The sequence below is a fragment of the Diceros bicornis genome, chromosome 39 (assembly GCF_020826845.1).
Source record: "Diceros bicornis minor isolate mBicDic1 chromosome 39, mDicBic1.mat.cur, whole genome shotgun sequence".
NCBI classification, from domain to species: Eukaryota; Metazoa; Chordata; class Mammalia; order Perissodactyla; family Rhinocerotidae; genus Diceros; species Diceros bicornis.
The window spans coordinates 17,236,232-17,256,067 of record NC_080778.1 but is presented as its reverse complement, the minus strand read 5'-3'; the positions used below and the strand labels follow the sequence as shown (position 1 = coordinate 17,256,067).

The following is a 19,836-nucleotide window of genomic DNA, read 5'->3' as shown; positions in this document are numbered from 1 at the left end:
ATATACACACATACACATACACACATACTCCAGACAAAGGAAACTGTATATAAGTAATTTCTCCCCTTATAACAGTAGAAAATATTTGCTCTTTAAAAGTAAGTCTTTAGTAGGCATCAATAATTCTTTTGAAAAATAACATGTTAGGTGCTGGAGATACAGGTATGAATCGAGGATCTCAGAATTCACAGTCTCGCAGGGAAAACAGACGGAATAATGTGATAAGTACTAAAACAGAGCTGTGTATCAATCACTATGGGGCACAGAGGAGGGAGCCTCGGGGGTGAGGGGTGGGTGCAGCATATCTCAGAGGTGACATTTGAACTGGGTCTCAAAAGGGCAGAGGGATCACGAAATCAAACACCTAGGTACACAGTATTGTTTACCTGACAAGCAGGGTGCAACTTTAGGGGAGGGAGGAGTAAGTTGCAGGAGATCAGGATTGAAAATGAGCCAGCAGCCAGATCATAACTGATCCTAAAGAGTTTCTACGTTGGGGGGGACGCCAGAGATTTTATTATTTATTTTTTATTTATTTATTTTTTCCCACAAAGCCCCGGTAGATAGTTGTATGTCATAGTTGCACATCCTTCTAGTTGCTGTATGTGGGACGCGGCCTCAGCATGGCCGGAGAAGCGGTGCGTTGGTGCGCGCCCGGGATCCGAACCCGGGCTGCCAGCAGCGGAGTGCGCGCACTTAACTGCTAAGCCACGGGGCTGGCCCAAGCCAGAGATTTTAAATGTGAGACTCACATGGTCAAATCTGTTTAAGAAACATGTCTTTGGGAACAACATAGGGGAGGAACTGAGAGAGACTAAGACATTACTTACTGAGTACTTTCTACCCACCAAGTGCTCTGCCTCACCTCATCATAACCCTATGAGGCATTTTACAGAGGAGGAAACTGAGGCTTAGAAAGACTAACTGCTCAGTTAGCAAGTTGCAGAAATGTGTTTAAATCCCAGGCTTTTCCAATTCCAAAGACAACACTGTAACCACTGCACCATATTACCTCCCTTTAGAAGGAAGACGACAAAGATGAGTCACGACAAAGATGAGTCACAGGGATATTTAGGAGGTGAACCTGCTACTTTCAAAATATCTTCAAAAGTTGGAATTCTGTGTTTAGTTCTAGTCCAACTAGCTATTTTAGTTCACCTTTAATAGTACTATTCCCTGCCAGTTGAACTAGGGGGTTTTGAAGAAACTAATTATAAAAAATTTTAGAAATTTGTATACACAGACCTGGATTCTTTCATTCTCTTCTAGGAAACTCCTACCTGCAAACTCTAAAGATGGCCTTCCTATGGAGGCTATGTGAAGCACTAGGACAAAGAATGTAAAAGCTACAGGACAAACAAGTGTGTTTTCTATCTTTGCTGAGACAGAGGTGAAGCATTTAAGGTATCCAACACACACATACACAAAAATATTTAGTCTTTGTTAAAAACTAAAACACACTCAGGAAAGTGAAATTTTAATTGTTACAAACGAAAGATAAAAACTACACTAGATCTGGGCCAGCCCAGGTGGTCTAGTGGTTAAGTTCAGCGTGCTCCACTCTGGCGGCCTGGATTTGCTTCCCAGGCTCAGACCTATACCACTCATCTGTCAGTGGCCGGGCTGGGGAAGCAGCTCACATACAAAAAGAGGAAGATTGCCAACAGATGTTAGCTCAGGGAGAATATTCCTCAGCCAAAAAAAAAAAAAAGTACACTAGATTTTTAATTACCCTAACAGCTTTGTGCAATGTTTCTAGCATCGAATTCACACGCTCCTCCACATTGTCCTTTGTCGCAATTCTTGATGGTTTCTATATCCATGCAGATCAGTGCAGGGCACGATTCTTCCCATCCTTTGGTCCCCAAGTTCCCTGACCTATCTTAGTCTTTCATACTTTCTCAGCCACTCACTCCCAAGGTCATATGCTCCAAGCTGCAGTGGCCACTAGGCACATGCCACTGTTGAGCACTTGAAATGTGGCTCAATAAAATTAAAAAAAATTTTTTTTGTATTTTATACTTAATTCAAAAAAGTAAAATATGTCAATAATTTTTATAATGATTACTTGTTGAAATATTTTTAGATCTACTGGGCTAAATAAACTAAAAATTAATTTCACCCATTTATTTTTACTTTTAAAACTCCTAGAAAATTCATTCCGTATGTGGCTTGGATTTTATTTCTATTGAACAGCACTACTCTAGACCTTATTACCAATAACTGCAACCTCATATTCTCAATTTCAAGCATTCTACTCCCCAACCACCACCTCCGATCTTTCCAGCTCACTTCTTCTATTACCCAATTCCAACAATTCTTCAACCCCACCAGGACCTGCAATTCAATGATCCAAGCACCTTTTCTCTGCCCCTCACTCCCCACTTCACTTCCTCCACACCCAGTTGACATTCCATGGTCTACCATTACAATCTCTCTCTTCCATATACCTCAAATCCCTTGCACCCCTCTCACTTCCACATATCCATGTGACATAACCTCAACCTGAACTAAATATAATTCACCTAATTTGTGCCTGTACTCCTGCACCTGACTGTATGTAGCTAGAGACAACCAACCAACCAAGCAACCAACCAACCACGTGCCCTCTGGTCTCACTAAAATCATGACCAGATTTTAGGTGGGCCTTCCATGCTGCTCAACCATCTTATCTATGTTTCCCTATTATTCTTCTACTCTCCATACATATTCTACTCTCCACTCTCTCCTCACACCTTCAACGCTTCCTCCTCTTCTCTCTCAGCAATGACCTTGCTTACCTTTTGTTGACAAACAGAAACAATCAGAAGAGAACTTCCACAAGCTCTCTGCCATCATCCACCTGCCCACCTCTTGCTTCTGTGCCCTTATACTTTGTCTTCCCTTCTACTGCTACAGATGAGTCGCCCGTGCTCCCATCTGGAGCCAGGTCCCCCATCTGCACACTGAATCTCATCCTTTCCTGCCTACAGAAGGAATGAGTAAGCCCTCCTCCCCTCCCTCTTCCATGCCATTTATTTTTCCTTCTTCACTGGCACATTCCTATTAGCAGACAACTGTGCTTTCATTTCCCATCTTATAAAAAGAACTCTCTCCGACTCCATCTTCCCTCCTATATACTACACTTTTCTCTGAGCTCCTTTCCTTTTACTTAGTTTTTTTTAAATAGCAATCACTTTTATTTATTTATTTATTTATTTATTTATGAGGAGATCAGCCCTGTGCTAGCATCTGCCAATCCTCCTCTTTTTTTGCCAAGGAAGACTGGCCCTGGCTAACATCTGTGCCCATCTTCCTCCACTTTGTGTGGGACGCTGCCACAGCATGGCTTGCTAAGCGGTGCATCAGTGCGCGCCAGGGATCCGAACCGGCGAACCCCTGGCCCCCGCAGTGAAGCGCGCGCACTTAACCGACTGTGCCACCGGGCCGGCCCCTCCTTTCCTTTTAGAGATGTTTTATTCACTGTCTCCAACTCCTCTTCTCTGATTTTTTTTGAACCCACTCCAATCAGGCTTTCCTCCCTACCACGTTACCAAAACCCACTTGTCAAGGCCACCAATGACCTGCACATTTCTAAGCCCAAAGGTCACTTCTCAGTCTTCATTTTATCTGACTTATTGGCAACATATGATACAGCTGTAAGCCGTACTCTCCTTGAAGCACTCACCTCTAGGATACCACACTGGCCATTTCCCTACCTCATTGGTTGTACCTTCTGTCTCTTTTGCTGGTTTCCTGTCCCCTCAAGAATGGAATGGGCCAAGGCTCAGTACTTAGGCCACTTCTCTATTCTCACCTCTTGGTGATCTCACCCAATCTTGTGGTTCTATATAACACCCATACATTAATCAATATCAAATATTTATCTCTAAATCACTCTCATAAGCATAAAAAATGTAACATGCTCAAAATCGAGCTTCTGAAATCTTGCTGCAAATCCTATTCTTCCCACAGTATGTCACATTCATGAGATAGCAATTACATCCTTATCATTGCTAAAGCCCACAATCTGGTGTCTGTCTTGACTCGTCATTCTCCATACCCAATCTGTCAGCAAATCCCACTAACTTTATTCAGACCAGTTCTTACCACCAACCAGCTACTACCCTGGTCCAAGTTGCTATCTTTCCCATAGATTCTTGTAATAGCCTCCTAACTAGTCTCCCTGCCTCTGTGCTTGGCCTCCTACAGATTCTTATCAACACGGCAACCAAAGCGATCCTTTGAAAAGTTAAGTCAGATCACGAGTTTCCTCTGCACGAAATTTGATGATGCCTTCACATTTCTCTTGAAATAAAAGGCAAAGACTTAAAATGGCTTGCATGGGTCTACATTCTCTGGCCCTTTATCACCACGCCAACATCTCCTTCAGTTCCTTTCCTTGCTCAGTTTGCTCCTGTTGCTCTGGCCTCTATCTTTGCACCTACTGTTCCTTATGCTCTTCTTCCAGGCATCTGCAAGTCTCATTCCCTCACCTCCTTCCGACTTGCACTCAAATGTCTCCCACCCAGTGAAGTCTTCCCCAACCACTTCATTTAAAATGCACAACCAGCACCCACTCTCTATCTTCCTCCACTTTATATTTCTCCATGGCATTTAACATCACTTGCATACCTTGTATTTCTAATTTATTCATACAACAAATATGAACTGAGTTCCTGCCACGCGCCAGACATTGTCCTACCTGCTGATAATACAGGTGAAAATAGAGAAAAATCCTTACCTTTTGAACCTTAGATCACATTGAGGGTGACAGACAAAAGTGGTAAATCAGCAAAATACATATTAAATAGCGACAATGCTAAAGGAAAAAAAATAGAAGAAGAACGGATAGGAGATTTTTGTCTCTCTCTTCCCTGTAGAATGTAAGCTTCTTGAGGACAGAGATTTTTTTGTTCATTCTGTGTCTTCCGTGACCACAGTGTCCAGCACACAGTTGATATATAACTCACATTTCCTGAATGAAATACAAGGCAGCTACTCAGTTCTCGGGCACATTTTCTACTAAGCAAACCCTATCAGCTGGGCTCCGATTCAACGGATAAATTGCTCTAATCTTTGGGATCATGCCTTCCAATTCCTTAAACTCAACGTTATTTTATCTTTGCAGTTACCGCTATGCACTGGCTCAAAAAAGGGTTCAGGAAGTGTTTATGGATTGAGTGCTTTTTGCTCCCAGCTAAGTCGACCAAAGATCACTGCAAGAGGCACGGGGCCATAGCGGTACCGGTGAAACCTGTGACACCAGAGGCTCAGGGCGGCCGGGAGCAAAGGTCCCGCAGTGCGGGACCAAACAGGCCGCTAGAGAAAGGCAGGGCACTAACCTCTCCGCCGGAAGACAAGAGAGACGCGCCAAGAGCGCAAGCTTCCGCGGTAGGCTGCAAGGCAGAGACAGAGTCCCGGCGACACGCTCCCGCTTCCCGCAGCCAGCCCTGCACCAGCGCCCCTCCCAGCCCTGGCACCGCGCAGGCGCACTGAGCTCCGAGCCCGGCGGAGCGTGGGCCGCCTGGGCCACGTGACTGCCCGACCACGTGACCCGCGCCGCCGCGACCTTTTCCGCTCCCCAGTCCCTGGGCCCTCCCGGTCCCTGCCTGCTTCCGCCTTCCGCCGCTTCCTGATTCCGCTTCTCTCGTCGGCCGCCGCGGGCCCCGCCTTCGTCCCCGGAAGATCTCCGCGTCCTCGCGCCGGCCATTGCTGGTCTCTTCTGCGGGTCCCAAATAAAGTTTCTTCATTCAAAAGCGTTTTTTTAACGCACGTCCCTCCCCGGTGGAGCTCCTCCTTCGCGCCGGCACCGCCTCTCTTCCTGCGGCGGGTGCGGACGGGGATGGCGGGGCGTCCGGCGTCGCTCTCGGCCCAGGACGTGGGGTTCGTGTCGCTCTCCTCGCCCAAGCCCCCCGCTCTTTGTCCTGCTCCCCACTGTTGCGGGAAGCCGGGCCCGCCGGGAACCTGTGGGTCGCCAGCGGGGAAGCCGCGGGGGCCGGGGCTTCAGTCCCTCCGTCGGGCGCCGCTGCCCGGGGCGCCTGCGCGGTGTAGCCGAGCCGGGGAGTGAGGGCCAGGCGGCCGATCGGCTCTGCGCCTCTTCTGGAGGCGACGGGTGCCTCGCCCCCGACTGCGCCGCGCAGGCTGCGACCCCGGCTCAGATCTGCGGTGACCCCCGCCTCTCTCGACAGTGGTCGCTCGGGCCTTGTAATAGTCTCATAGTAATATGTATCGAACAGTTAACTGGTCTTTCAAGTCACTTGATACTGTATTTTTTTACTTCCGCGTGACTGTCTTGGGAGTTTATGCCCCCTCTTCCCCTTTCAGAGTGTTACAGCTCATGGCTTTAATCATATCTATTGGGTTTATTAAACGCACTTTTGGGGGGCTAAAATTCTCTGTAAAAGTTAGGAATCTCAGATCTATCGAGAAATGTATGTCTTCGTATTGCTGATAGGGTAATTTATAATCTCACTATTAAAAATGCCTGTAGCTTTTTGCTTTTTAGGTGTTATGTTACAGATTCTAGGTAAAGTTGTGGACGATCATAAAAAAATATATATATATATATCCGTTTTATAAATTGAAGGACCAGATTTATCTTTGAGATATGTCCTTTCTCCGAAATATTGCAAAGCACAAGAATACGTAGAAGAAAGTGACTTTACTGGGAGTAGATTGAGGCCAGAGAGGTACCAATGGCCCCCAAATTTAAGCAGACACTCACTCAGTGTCGTGCACGTATAGAGTGTTTGCATCCTTAAACTTTGAGCTGTAGGCGCCTCTGGCATCACCCTTGTCCTGACCTGGGTGGGGCCTTATCCTGGAGATACAGGCCTCTGAGGAAATAAATAGTAATTCTTTCCAGTTAAATAAAATCTCAAAGGACTGTCACTTCTTTTTGTATCTGCTGCCTTGGAAAATTTAAGTGTCAGTTGATTTCTTATTCCTTCTCTTCCTCCAAGGAATTAGTGATTCTTAAAAGTTAAATTCTGATCATAGTAGTTGCTATGCATACTGAAACTTAGTCACTGAGGGTACTCAAGGCATCACAGTCAGAAAATGTTTTTGCAGTTTTTGTCTAGCTTTATAGTTTTTTAGCTACCATTTGAGGAAACCTTGAAGAAACACTCAAATAATATAAATACTTTTAATATTTTAAAAATTGCAATAAGGTACTTGAGATTTTCGAGGTGTGGTGATGCCAAATTAAAGTTAGAATGGTGATTTGGGCAGAGGTATTTTCAAAATTATTGTATCAACTTCTTCATTTTTACTTTGTTTCTGAAGCTATAAATGAACTGCTCGGTTAAATTCTGTGCTCTCTATTTAAAAACTGCACTGGCCAGCGGTTAAGTTTGCGCCCTCTGGTTTCGGGGCTCGGGATTCCCGGGTTCCGATCCCTGGTGTGGACCGTTGCACAGCTCATCAAGCCATGCTGCGGCTGTGTCTTATATAAAGTAGAGGAAGATGGGCATGGAGGTTAGCCCAGGGCCAATCTTCCTCAGCAAAAAGAGGAGGATTGGCAACAGATGTTAGCTGAAGGCTAATCTTCCTCCAAAAAAATAAAAAAAATAAAAACTGCATAAAATTTCATCACTTACTAAAGTCTGTTTTTTTCTAACTGAATCATGTATTTCTGTAACAAACCAATTATATGTAAAGTGATAATTTGAAAATAATGGTTTTTGTATGTCTGAAATCAAGAATATCTTTAATTTTTTTATGGAAGTCTACTCATTCCAGCTTTCTTCATTCTTTGACACGTCTAGAAAATGTCTGAATTTTTGGTTGGAAGAGTGAAATGGTATCATACCTTGATTTTGTTTGGGGGCAGAACAGGATGGAAGGGGTCATTGTGAGATAGAGAAGGCAGCCGGAAAAACCTTTGAAAAAAATTAAAATTGGTTAAGAATATACACTGAATATAGAGAGAAAAGAGAGAAGCAGGTTCGTAAATATCTTTCATTCTTTATGTACGTCTAGCACGTTAGAGTCGTCCAGACAACTTTACATCCATTGCCTCATTCGTCTTTCTAAGTAGGTGAAGTCACTTTGTATGTAATAGACCTTGGAGGAGAGCCTTTTTGATTTTTAGGCTCCTTTTTCTGTCCTATCACATTGCTAAACGAGTTTCTGCTTAAGGAAAATAAAAGGGATAGAATGGGTAAGATAAGAATGATTATACAGACTTCAGGGGAGAATCTGGGACGAGAGGTGCAAAGACTGCTTAGCTTTCAAGACACACCCGAGAAGTTTGCAGGTTTTCCTGTCTTGATATAGTAGACAGACAAGACCGGTTTTCCTTATACTGATTGTATGAAAAGGAATTTTAATTTAAATAAAGTGTTCCAGAAACTGAAAGATGGCCAACCTTTAGTGTTAGTGCTGCTAAGTAACATATTGTGTATGTGACTCTCTTTTCTAGATCATTTGCATATCTAACAGTTAAAGACAGAACACCACAGATCCTGACCAGGGCTATTGATACATTGCATCGACATAAAAGTGAATTTTTTGAGAAACATGGAGAGGTAAGAATTGTGTTTTAACTTTAGTCTTTTTTGTTAATTCTTGAACAGAAACAATAAGCAGTTTTCCATCTGTGGTCATGGTCATTCCACCTAAAGATAAAGAACTCTAGTTTATAAGACGAAACTTAAAAAAAAAAGGCAAAAAAACATTAGGCAGGATAATGTTGATATGAGATCTGTGTGTATATTCTTTAGTTTTCAACTTGAGTTCTAAATTTGAATGTTGATAATAGTTTGTGAAAGACACAAAATGTAGCTTTGAAATGTCATATTTTTTTCTTTCTTAAGTTTAGGTCCATAAAAATGTGTTACCCTAGAAGAATTTTATATATATATATGTGTGTGTGTGTGTGTATATATAAGTTACTTATATATAGATTATTCATATGTATTTGTATATACTTATATATGTAAATTTTTTTCACATTTCTGCAGAGAGGTGTGGAAGCTGAAAAGAAAGCTATTTCTCTTCTTTCTAAATTACGGAATGAATTGCAAACAGATAAACCAATTATCCCCTTAGTTGAGAAGTTTGTTGATACTGATATATGGAATCAGTACCTGGAACATCAACAGAGTCTTTTAAATGAAAGTGATGGAAAACCAAGGTGGTTTTACTCACCGTGGTTGTTTGTAGAATGCTACATGTATCGTAGAATTCACGAAGCAATTATCCAAAGGTATGTATATGACCATCAAATAACAAATGTTTGGATAATTTTTGCTTTTTTGGAAATTATAAAATGGCAAGTTTAAAAATAAAACCCAGTGGAAGCCTGAGTTCATTCAGTTCAGCAAATATTAATGGCACTGTTGGATATTTCTGAAAATGTTATTGATATAATAGATTGTTGGCAATTATAATCCACTTGCCTGGAATAGACATAAGATTGAATATCTGAAGTAGGAACTAATTAAAAATTCTTTTAGGGGCCGGCCCAGTGGCGCAAGCGGTTAAGTGTTCGTGCTCCGCTGCGGCAGCCCGGGATTCGCCGGTTTGGATCCCGGGCGTGCACCGACGCACTGCTTGTCAAGCCATGCTGTGGCGCTGTCCCATATAAAGTAGAGGAAGATGGGCATGGATGTTAGCCCAGGGTCAGTCTTCCTCAGCAAAAAAGAGGAGGGTTGGCGTTGGATGTTAGCTCAGGGCTGGTCCTCCTCACAAAAAAAAAAAAAAAAATTCTTTTAAAGACTTACTTTTCTTCTAGCGTAAAACACGTTATACTTATTGAGCAAAAAATGTTAATTTGAAATAACTACTTATATAAAAATATCAAGATGGGACAAAGTAAGCATATGGGTTTTGTTTATAAAAATAGATAATTTGTGGCCCCGTGGCTTAGAGGTTAAGTGCGCGCGCTCCGCTGCTGGTGGCCCGGGTTCGGATCCCAGGCGTGCACCGACGCGCCGCTTTTCCAGCCATGCTGAGGCCGCGTCCCACATACAACAACTAGAAGGATGTGCAGCTATGACATGCAACTATCTATCTACTGGGGCTTTGGGGGAAAAAGAATAAATAAAATTATAAAATAAATAAATAAATAAATAAATAAATAAATAAATAAATAAAAATAGATAATTTGTCAGAATTGATTTGGGTATAAGGAGTCAACAGAACAGTGAGTTACTACATTGTTTTATGTACTGTCTTAATTTTTGGCCCTGCTTTTTTCTTAACGGCTAGATTAGAAACGCTCTAAAAGCTAAATACATGTTCAAAATAACTTTTTATAGGCTTGTATTTGCTAATTTAATTTTTCCTAGGAAAATTCTGACAATAGAACTGATTTATAGAGTAGCAGAAGATATAATGTGGGTCATGCTTTTAGCTCACAGGTTACAAAAATACAGGTTTGCTGAATAAGAGGAACCCATTGATATCTGTTCTTAAATATAGCATAGGATATTTTAAAGTGATCAATCAAACCAGCACTCATAGTAAAATAAAAAAATTATTTTGGGAAACATGCATAAATTTGAGTCTTTTCATTAGCTCTTTTTTTGTCTTAATCTTTATAAATTTTAAAAATCACAGTTTGTTGTTTTTGCTGAATAAGTATGTTTTAGGATTTCTGCTCTAGAAGCAAAATACACTATTAAAAATCTGGCACACTGCCTGGTGTACAGAACACACCAAGCAAGAGACTACAGCTAGTACTAGGAGCTGCCATATTCTGAAAACCAGCTATGGTTCAGTTACTTTGCAACCCAGTGGAGTGGAGGTATTATTATGGTTTCCATTTTACAGTTGTGGAAACTGAGGCTCAAAGAGATTAATAACATGCTCCGAGTTACATGGCTAGTAAATGGTAGTCGGTGTTTGAGCCTGGTCTGTAAATCAGATTAGAGCCCTCATCAGACTGTCCTTTTCTCAGTAGTAGATGTGGATGTCTGTCAAGGACTGAGTCTGAAATTCTGGGTGAGGGTTTCATAATTCTGGAAAATATCTGTGGTATTAGCCAAAGCTGCTGTAGTGTTGAAAGACTGGGTAGCACCGTGAGCAGGGTTAGTGGCGTTTGGAAGAAAGGCAGACGGAATGCTGTTTCTGAGTTTGATTTTAGAGGTGGATAAGGTTCAGAGAATTAAAAAACCCAGAGCAGAATTCCACAGACCTGGCTGCACATTTGTAACCCAGTTGAGGAGGGTTTTTTTGTTTTTGTTTTTACCATGCAGATTTCTTAATCATTATATTAAAATAGATACTGACGATTTCGTCTGTCTGTGGTGGGGCCTAGGCATCAGTTTTTCTTTCCACGCCTCGGGGAGATTCTGTTGTGCAGCCTGGGGTGATATCCACTGGTCTGGGTAGAGGCAAATTTAGCTTTAAGTTCCGGGAACAAGAATATTGATGAGCCATGGATGTCCAAGTCTCCGAAGGTGACCTCTGTGGCATTATTCGAAGGTCTGGGGATTTGTATTCTGTTGGACCAGAACTCAGGTTTTAGGTCAGTGTGAAGAAGAACTGTCCTACGGCGAAGCTAGCACTAAAGTCATTTTTTTTTTTTTTTTATAATTTTATTTATTTATTTTTTTCCCCCCAAAGCCCCAGCAGATAGTTGTAGGTCATAGCTGCACATCCTTTTAGTTGCTGTATGTGGGACGCGGCCTCAGCATGGCCGGAGAAGCGGTGCATCAATGCACGCCCAGGATCCGAACCCGGGCCGCCAGCAGCAGAGCGCACGCACTTAACCGCTAAGCCACGGGGCTGGCCCTAAAGTCATTTTTAAATGTCCAATTTTTCATGGTTCTTATAGGAGGAATTACTGTCCTGGGTCGATGACAGCCCCAAAATGTCTGAAGAAGGGTTTTCTTAATTTTTGGAGAATCCCAGAGCACAGATTAGCTTTAAGACATGTTTATGTTGATGTTGACCCTTATACTGAAACATACCTCTTTTTTTTTTGTCAAGATATATGTTTTGGTTTTTATTAAATAGTTGAGTAGTCTGCAAGTCTAAATTAAGGTTCAAAGTTCTAGCCATATGTGAAATTTAAATATATCAAGTAAATATACTTCAGATATTGAAAAATGAAAGTGCAGAGAAAATAGACATTTTTAAGCTTTTATTAAAATGTAATATACGTACAGAACAGTGCATGTCTTAGGTGTTCAGCAATCTTTACCAGAACACACATGTGTCCCCAGTGCCCAGATCAAGAGGCAGAACCTTACTAGGACCCCAGAAGCCCCCCTTGGTCCGCGTCCAGTCACTACCATCACTGCACCTCAAGGATAAGCATTATCCTGACCTGTGTTAGTTTTGGCTGTTTTTAAACTTTATTTAAATGAAATTATATGGTGTGTAGTTTTGTGTCTGGCTTCTTTCACTCAGCGTTATGTTGGTGAGGATTATTCATATGCTTGCATATGGTTGTAAGTCATTCGTTTTCATTGCTGTAGAGTGTTGCATTATATGAATATATTACAGTCTGTTTACCTGTTCTATTGTTGATGGATATTTGAAGAGTTTCCAGTTGGGGGTTATTATGAAGAGTGCTGCTACAAACATTCAAACACATGTTATTGGTGACATATGTGTGTATTTCTGTTGGGTATATACCTAGGAGTGAACCACCAGGAGTGAGCCCTATGTATATATATGTGCACATATACAGCTTTAGTAGATTCTAAAATAGCAAACATTTTAAAATCAGACATCATATATAGTTATGTGAGTTTACTCTCTTAAAGACAAGAAATGACTCATCCTTAATCTGAGGTGTGACTTTAAAGTAATGGCTAATTTGTTAATAAAACCCTAGAACGAGAGTTGGTAAAGTTTTTCTGTAAAGGGCCAGACAGTGAATATTTTAGGCTGTGGGGGCCACATGGTCTTTGTTGCAGCTACGCAGCTCTGTCATTGTAGTGTGAAAGCAGCCATCAAGAGTACATCAATGAATGAGCGTGGCTGTGTTCCAATAAAACCTCATTTATGGACACTGATATGTGAATTTCACGTGTCGTAAAATATTATTCTTCTTTTGATTTACTTTCAACCATTTGAAAATGTAGAACCCATCCTTAGCTTATAGGTCATACAAAACAGGCACTGGGCCAGGTTGGGTCTGTGAGCTGCAGTTGGCTGACCCTTATACTAGAGCCTGTGTAGCCAAGTAATTTTTATCCTTTTAAGTCACCTTGAGAGACTGGTTTATTTCAGCAATGCTGCCATTGCTAAAAACATCTTTTAATTCTTTGGGATTTCTTTCAGAGCCAATTACAAGCCTCAAAAAGAGAATGTCTTATTATTTTTCAGTCACTCCTCATTTTGACCAGAAATGTTTTATTCCATTTGATTTACACACCTCATTCTACTGAAATTGCTCTGAGTGACTTTTGGCTATTTCCAAAAAGCAAGTAACTCCAAAGGAGGAAGCTATGCTGTCACTGACAGGACATTCAATAATGTGCCACAGGTTCTGAAGACAGTTCCAAAAGGGGAATTCCAAAAGTGCTTTGAGCAATGGCAGCATCCTTGGAATAAGAGTAGCTTCCCAAGGGGACTGACTGACTGGAAGGAGGCAGCAATCATGTCAATGTGTAAATTCTGGTATGTTTTTGTTTTCTGTTCTTTGAATCAATCCCATTGTATCAGTCATGTTGTTTTTCCCGTAAAGTAAGTGACCCATGGAAAAAGTAGCTAATTTAGAGGGTCAGATAATCTGGATGTCTTTTATATTTGATCCTGTGAAGGCTATTATGTTAGTATTTGCACCTTCTTAGTGATGTTTTTCTTAGGCCAGTGTTAATGCTTTTGCCCTCTCATTGGATAGCATGAAGATGTAGCTATGGCGCATAAATCACCTTGGGTCAAAGTCAACTTGGAAGTAAAAGTTGCCTCCCAAAAGTCTACACATAAATGATCAAAATTTATTATTATAATAAAATTTACAGTAGTATTAAGTCTGATTTATCCCAAGTAGTCATTGGGTTCTTAAAATTCTCCATGTTTTGCTCTGTTAGTGATCACGGCATTGTATTCAAATATTCTGTTTATATATACATATGTTTGTGACTTGGAACCCTGCCACATTGAGTGTCCCCAAAAAATGTTTGTTAAACTAAAGCAATTATCTTGAAATTTTGTTTCTCTTTCTCCTTTTGTCCTAGAAACTCTATTAGGTAAATAATCATGGATATAGTCACTATAGTTATTTAATCCTTCCAGTAAAATATTTGATTAGGGAACTTTTGACATTTAATTAAAAAGAGTTTGAGGGATTTATTTTTGTGTAATTTGATTATCTATTATATCTAGTGTCTATTACCAGTAATTGAGACTGGATAGTACTATTCTCTTTCCTTTAAAGAATTGCAAATGTTAAAAAAAAAAAAAAAGGTAGAGAGTTATATAAATGTTTCACGTATGTTTTTCTCTTCCTTTAGTCCACCAATCGATGACTTTGATGTATTTAAAGAATCAAAAGACCAAAATTTCTTTGAGTCACAGGAATCTATCATTGCTTTATGTGCCTACCTGCAAGAGTTGCTGAGAACTGTTGAAGACCTAGATGAAAATCAGCTAAAAAATGAGTTTTTTAAGTTTCTTCAGGTAAATATGATAATTAATTTTCTGAGTATATTTGTCTGTTTAAACAGTTAAAACATAAACTAGTACACTCTTAACAACAAAGCATGTATATATTGTCATTTGTTATAATGGATGATTTTTTATCATTTTAGTAAAAGTGTTTTTCAAGAAATGAAAATCCAATTAATCTCTGAAAATGGGTTTTAAATCTCTTCTACTCCAACTGGAGGTGATTTTAGTGGCACAGGAGTTGTCTGGCTTCAGAGCTCCTGTCACTCCTGAGAGAAGACTTGACAGTCATTTGGTGGGCCCAGCCCGACTTGGGCTTCAGTGCTGGCCCTGTCTCTTATTTGTGGTTGGACCTGAGGCAAGATACTTAATCTCAGTTTCCTCATCTGTTAAATGAGAATGGTCGTGTGTACCTCATAATTTGATGTGAGAATTAAACTAGATTCGTTTATGTAAAGAATGGAGCACAGTGCTCACTTCGGCAGCACATACACTAAAATTGGAACGATACAGAGAAGATTAGCATGGCCCCTGAGCAAGGATGACATGCAAATTCGTGAAGTGTTCCATATTTTTTTTGGGTGGTGAACATGAGAACATGATGTAATCCATGCAGAAATAGAAGTATAATGATGTACACCTGAAATTTGTACAGTGTTGTAAACCAATGTTACCACAATAAACAAACAAACAAAAAACATTTGAGCACAGAGGCTGGAATACAGGGTGGTTAGTGGCCTATGTAATATTGTTTTATTACATTTCTTCATGTATCTTGTATTAACTTTAGTTTTTAATTCTCATTAAAAACATCCTAAAATTTAAAATATATGATTAGAATCAGAACTATTTGAAAATGTATGTACACAGTAGTATCCCCAGCCCTTACTTTTCCCAGAAAGAGATGTTAGAAAGTGCTATGGAGAGAAATACAGCAGGGAAGAAGGGGAGCCGAGAGTGCTGGGGAAGGGGAGCAGGGGCTGCAGTTGTAAGTCTGGGTGCCAGGGAGGGGCCTGCTGAGAATGTGATGGAGAAAGACCTGAGGCAGGTGAAGGAGCAGGTCAGGTGCACATCTGGGTGGAGCATTCCTGCTGCGGCCCTGAGCTGGGAGCCTGCCAGCTGTGGGAGCGACTGCAAGGGAGTTCTGTAGGAAATAAGGTGAGAGCGCTGCAGGGTGGGGTGAGGGCATGCTGGAAGGGCCATAGAAGGCCTTGTAAGCAAAGGTAAGGACTTTTGATTTTATTTAAAATGAAATAGGAAGCTCTTTGATCAGAGGAGTAGTGTTAAATGACTTATTCCACGGATTTCTTCAGACTGAGAACAGACTGAAGGGGCAAGACGGGAGATCTGTTATTAAAATGACTCAGATGAGGGATGGCTGGGCCGAGCTGGTAGCATAAGAGGTGGTAAATGTCACCAGATTCTGTATATACTTTGAAAGTAGAGGCTACAGCACGTGCTGACAGGTTGTGGGATGTGACAAGGTCCGGGTGAAACTTTAAGGGCCAGCAGAGTCAGCTGAATGATTGAGAGGGAAAGGCTTATTTTGAGTTTGGAAGAAAAGTTGTCAGGTATGGCTAACTCACAAACCTAGTTATTTTTCCCCCTCTAAACTATCCTTTATGCTTAGCTTAGATGAAAAAGAAAAGAAAAAAGAAAATCAGGGTGTCACCCTCTACCCGCAGCTCGCCTGTTGTTTCAGGGAAGTCTTCTCTGAATATATTCTTTGTCCTGTAAGTATAATCAATTGAGAAGAAGGAGTACCAGTCTATTTTCTGTCATCTAATTTGGCCAGCTACCCCAAACTGCCACTCCGCTCCCAAGTAAAGGAGCCCAAAGTTGCCTCCCATTAGTGCTCATGGTGACCAGCAGGTTAACTCCTACGAGAAGCCTGAAGGGGTGTTAGTTTGCGAGGAATGTTGATCTGTTTTTAAGAGCCACAGCACTCCACCACTGTCCACACAAATATTTCAGTACCTACTCTGTCGAATGCTGTTCTAGATGCCGGGCGTGTGATGGTGAGAATAACACACCAATCCTTGCTGTCATAGAACTTGTAATCTTGAGGGAATGTAGACAATCCAATAATGGCACAAATAAATACAGAATTACAGACTGGACGATAGGGTGAAGGAAAGGTGCAGGAGGCCAGCAGAGCCCCTGACCTCAGCTGGGGGAGGCCATCGTGTACTCCATTGTACGTCTCTTCACGCACTTGAGTTATAACTTAAGGCTGACACTTAAAGTCTCTTCATTTATTTTTTAAAAATAATATTCTTGGTGCCAGCCTGATGGTGTAGTGGTTAAGTTTGCGTGCTCAGCTTCGGCGGCCCAGAGTTTGCAGGTTCGGATCCCGGGCACAGACCTACGCATGACTTATCAAGCCGTGCTCTGGTGGCATCCCATATAAAGTAGAGAAAGATGGGCATGGATGTTAGCCCAGGGCCAATCTTACTCAACAAAAAAGAGGAGGATTGGCAGCAGATGTTAGCTCAGGGCTAATCTTCCTCAAAAAAAAAAAAATATTCTTGGTTGGAACATGCATTTTCCTCTTATCTTGACACAGAAGAGTAGAGTCTGTTTTGGCTAATATTTATTTAGTACTTCTGTATGCCAGATATCGGATATGTTACTTACATATTATGTCAGTTAATTCTCACAAATAACTTTATGAGGTAAGTACTATTGTTATCTCCTTTTTAAGTTGCTGAACCTGAGCCTTAGAGATTGTGTGTAATTTACCAGTGATCATTAATTGGGAACGCTAGGATTTGAACCCAGGTCTGATTGCAGAGCCTGCAGTCCGAAACATATGATTTTAGTTATAGCTTAAAAAAAAAATAGGGCTACATACCATTTCCTACAAAATAAGCTTGAGTATTATTTGAGTTTAAAGTGGAATAATAGATTATCAGAGTTGGAAGGGCCTTTAGACATCACCTTGTCCAATTTCTTTATTTTATGAGTGAGAGAACTAAGTCCCAGAGAGGCTGCCAGGTCCTAAGGTTATACAAGTAGTAAAAGAAACAGCAATTTAAGGGGGGCTGGGAGGAAAAAAGGAACTTGTATTTTTCTCTTGACTCTGGATTATAAAGTAAACTTTGTAGCCTCTTCTTACAGCATCTGATCACCAGTTCTAATATCTGCAAGATGCAGAAACTTGCATTCTGATTAAACGGTATGGGTCGTTAAAATCATTCAAACCAGTTTTTTTAAAGTTCATTACATACCGACCATTTAAAAGTTTCATTGTAACACAGCCTTTGTATTGTTAGAGAAAGTATAGATTTGATGGTCATTTTATATTAAGTGTTTGGTAAAAATGAATTTTATGAATATTTTAATGCCCCCTCCCCCCATATCCTACATAATAGAATTTTTGTTGGTTATTGAAAAGAAGGGTAACTGTTTTGTACTTTTTCTTTTTCAGATTTCACTGTGGGGAAATAAGTGTGATCTGTCTCTGTCAGGCGGGGAAACCAGTTCTCAGAAGACCAGTGTAATAAATTCTTTGGGAGACCTAGAACCTTTCATTTTAGTGAATGACATGGAACATCTTTGGTCATTGCTCAGCAATTGCAAGAAAAGAAGAGGAAAAGCCCCTGTTATTAGAGTGGATATTGTTCTGGATAATTCTGGGTTTGAACTTGTTACAGATTTAGTATTAGCTGACTTCTTGTTGGCCTCTAAACTGGCTACCGAGATCCATTTTTATGGAAAAACGATTCCATGGTTTGTTTCTGATACTACTGTACATGATTTTAACTGGTTAATTGAACAGGTAAAACGGTCCAATCATAAGTGGGTGTCCAAGTGTGGGGTCGACTGGGAAAACCATATTAAAATGGGCAGATGGGTTTACCACGATCATATGTTTTGGACTCTGCCTCATGAATTCTGTGCAATGCCTCAGGTTGCACCTGACTTATATGCTGACCTACAAAAGGCACATTTAATTTTGTTCAAAGGTGATTTGAATTATAGGAAGTTGACAGGCGACAGAAAGTGGGAGTTTACTGTTCCATTTCATCAGGCTTTGAGTGGCTTCCATCCTGCCCCTCTCTGCAGTATAAGAACATTGAAGGCTGAGATTCAGGTGGGTCTGCGGCCTGGGCAAGGGGAACAACTCACAGCTTCTGAGCCCAACTGGCGGACCCAGGGGAAATATGGAATATTTCAGTTTGATGGTCCACTTTGACTTGATTTAGGAACTCGCAAGTTGTGTAGAAGGATCTGACAGGCACTTTTCATCCCCAGAAAAGCAGTGTGTGAATTAGTCACATAGCTGCTCTGCATTAGCTCTGGGAAGCCTGGCCTCTCACTGCTCATTTGCATACACTCTGAATGCTTTTTTTTGAACATTTTGCCTCATTCCATTGTTTTGGGGATAGAGGGATTAGGCTAGTTCCAGATATTTACATTTATGTTGAAATTTTAGTAACTTATTTCAAGTTAAATGCATAATTTCCAGTGGTTTTAATGAACTTATTTTTAATTGGCCATAAAGCAAAATATAAGTGAATTCTGCTTTTGACAAAGTTAACATTTTTTATTAATACTGTGCTGCATGGTATTTAATATTCTAGGAAGCATGGAATTTTATTTAACTTGATTTTGGGCTCTAGAAATAAGGGCTCCATGAAAATATACATCTTACATATGCTTTGTAAAGAGAGGCATTTCTTACAACTGTGATATTTGAACACACATAAGTAAAACTTACCTCATAAGTTAATTCTAGATTTTGTTCTCCTTGAATTTTATTTCATTTCAATAAAAATTTCAATGTTTTATTTGCATGCATTTGATTGACCTGTGGAATGGATGATAGGAAACACCAAATTGAACAGAATGAAACAAATAGTATTTGAAGAAATGTAATATCTTTTACATTCTATTTGTGATAAACATAACCAACTGAAATATATTTTAACACATAAGTGTTTTAGATGAACAGATTTTTAGATTGCAGTTTAAAAAAATGCTTTAAATAGAAAAGATTCTTATGCATTGACTTTGGAGTACTACCAACGGGTTAATTAATTTTTTATATTATTACACATTTATTGGTGTTCACCAGATATTAAATACTGTAAGTTTCAGATCAGTTTGTTTTGAAACTGAAATCGGAAATAAACCTGGAAATGTTTTCCTGCACTAGAATAATAAAATGAATTGTACTGAAAATATCATTGTTTTTATTTTCCAGTGGGGAGAAGTCAAAGAGGAAAGATTAAAAATGAGATCTAGAGGGGGGCTTGCCCAGTGGTGTAGTGGTCAAGT

The 19,836-nt window shown here is 40.5% G+C and overlaps 2 protein-coding genes and 1 non-coding gene across 7 annotated transcripts in view; 2 read left to right on the top strand and 1 right to left on the bottom strand.

Annotated features, from left to right (window-relative positions):
* Positions 1 to 5,436, bottom strand: part of RMND1 (required for meiotic nuclear division 1 homolog) — a 43,330-nt gene extending 37,894 nt beyond the window's left edge. For 2 of the 5 annotated variants that reach the window (XM_058534136.1, XM_058534138.1), the window contains exon 1: positions 5,325 to 5,435. The gene's annotated coding sequence lies outside the window, so the exon portion shown is untranslated. Of the gene's footprint in view, positions 1 to 4,723; positions 4,958 to 5,324 lie in introns of those variants that run through there. The other 3 variants (XM_058534139.1, XM_058534140.1, XM_058534137.1) reach the window with 3 other exon arrangements.
* Positions 5,437 to 5,817: 381 nt separating this feature from the next.
* On the top strand, positions 5,818 to 19,758 carry ARMT1 (acidic residue methyltransferase 1). The gene is made up of 5 exons (XM_058534135.1): positions 5,818 to 5,865; positions 8,408 to 8,513; positions 8,949 to 9,193; positions 14,400 to 14,565; positions 17,984 to 19,758. The coding sequence occupies exons 1-5, from the start codon at positions 5,825 to 5,827 to the stop codon at positions 18,749 to 18,751; spliced, it is 1,326 nt and encodes a 441-aa protein (XP_058390118.1). The 5' UTR covers positions 5,818 to 5,824; the 3' UTR covers positions 18,752 to 19,758.
* LOC131399807 (U6 spliceosomal RNA) lies at positions 15,023 to 15,129 on the top strand. Its single transcript, XR_009217234.1, has one exon. It is a non-coding gene; the product is annotated as a U6 spliceosomal RNA (small nuclear RNA).
* Positions 19,759 to 19,836: the final 78 nt, after the last annotated feature.

Bases quoted from the DNA above. Each gene is read 5' to 3' on its own strand.
- ARMT1 (XM_058534135.1), top strand. From the start codon at position 5,825: ATGGCGGGGCGTCCGGCGTCGCTCTCGGCCCAGGACGTGGG. The intron at 5,866-8,407 runs GTTCGTGTCGCT...TCTCTTTTCTAG, and splicing joins CTCTCGGCCCAGGACGTGGG to ATCATTTGCATATCTAACAG. The intron at 9,194-14,399 runs GTATGTATATGA...CTCTTCCTTTAG, and splicing joins CACGAAGCAATTATCCAAAG to TCCACCAATCGATGACTTTG.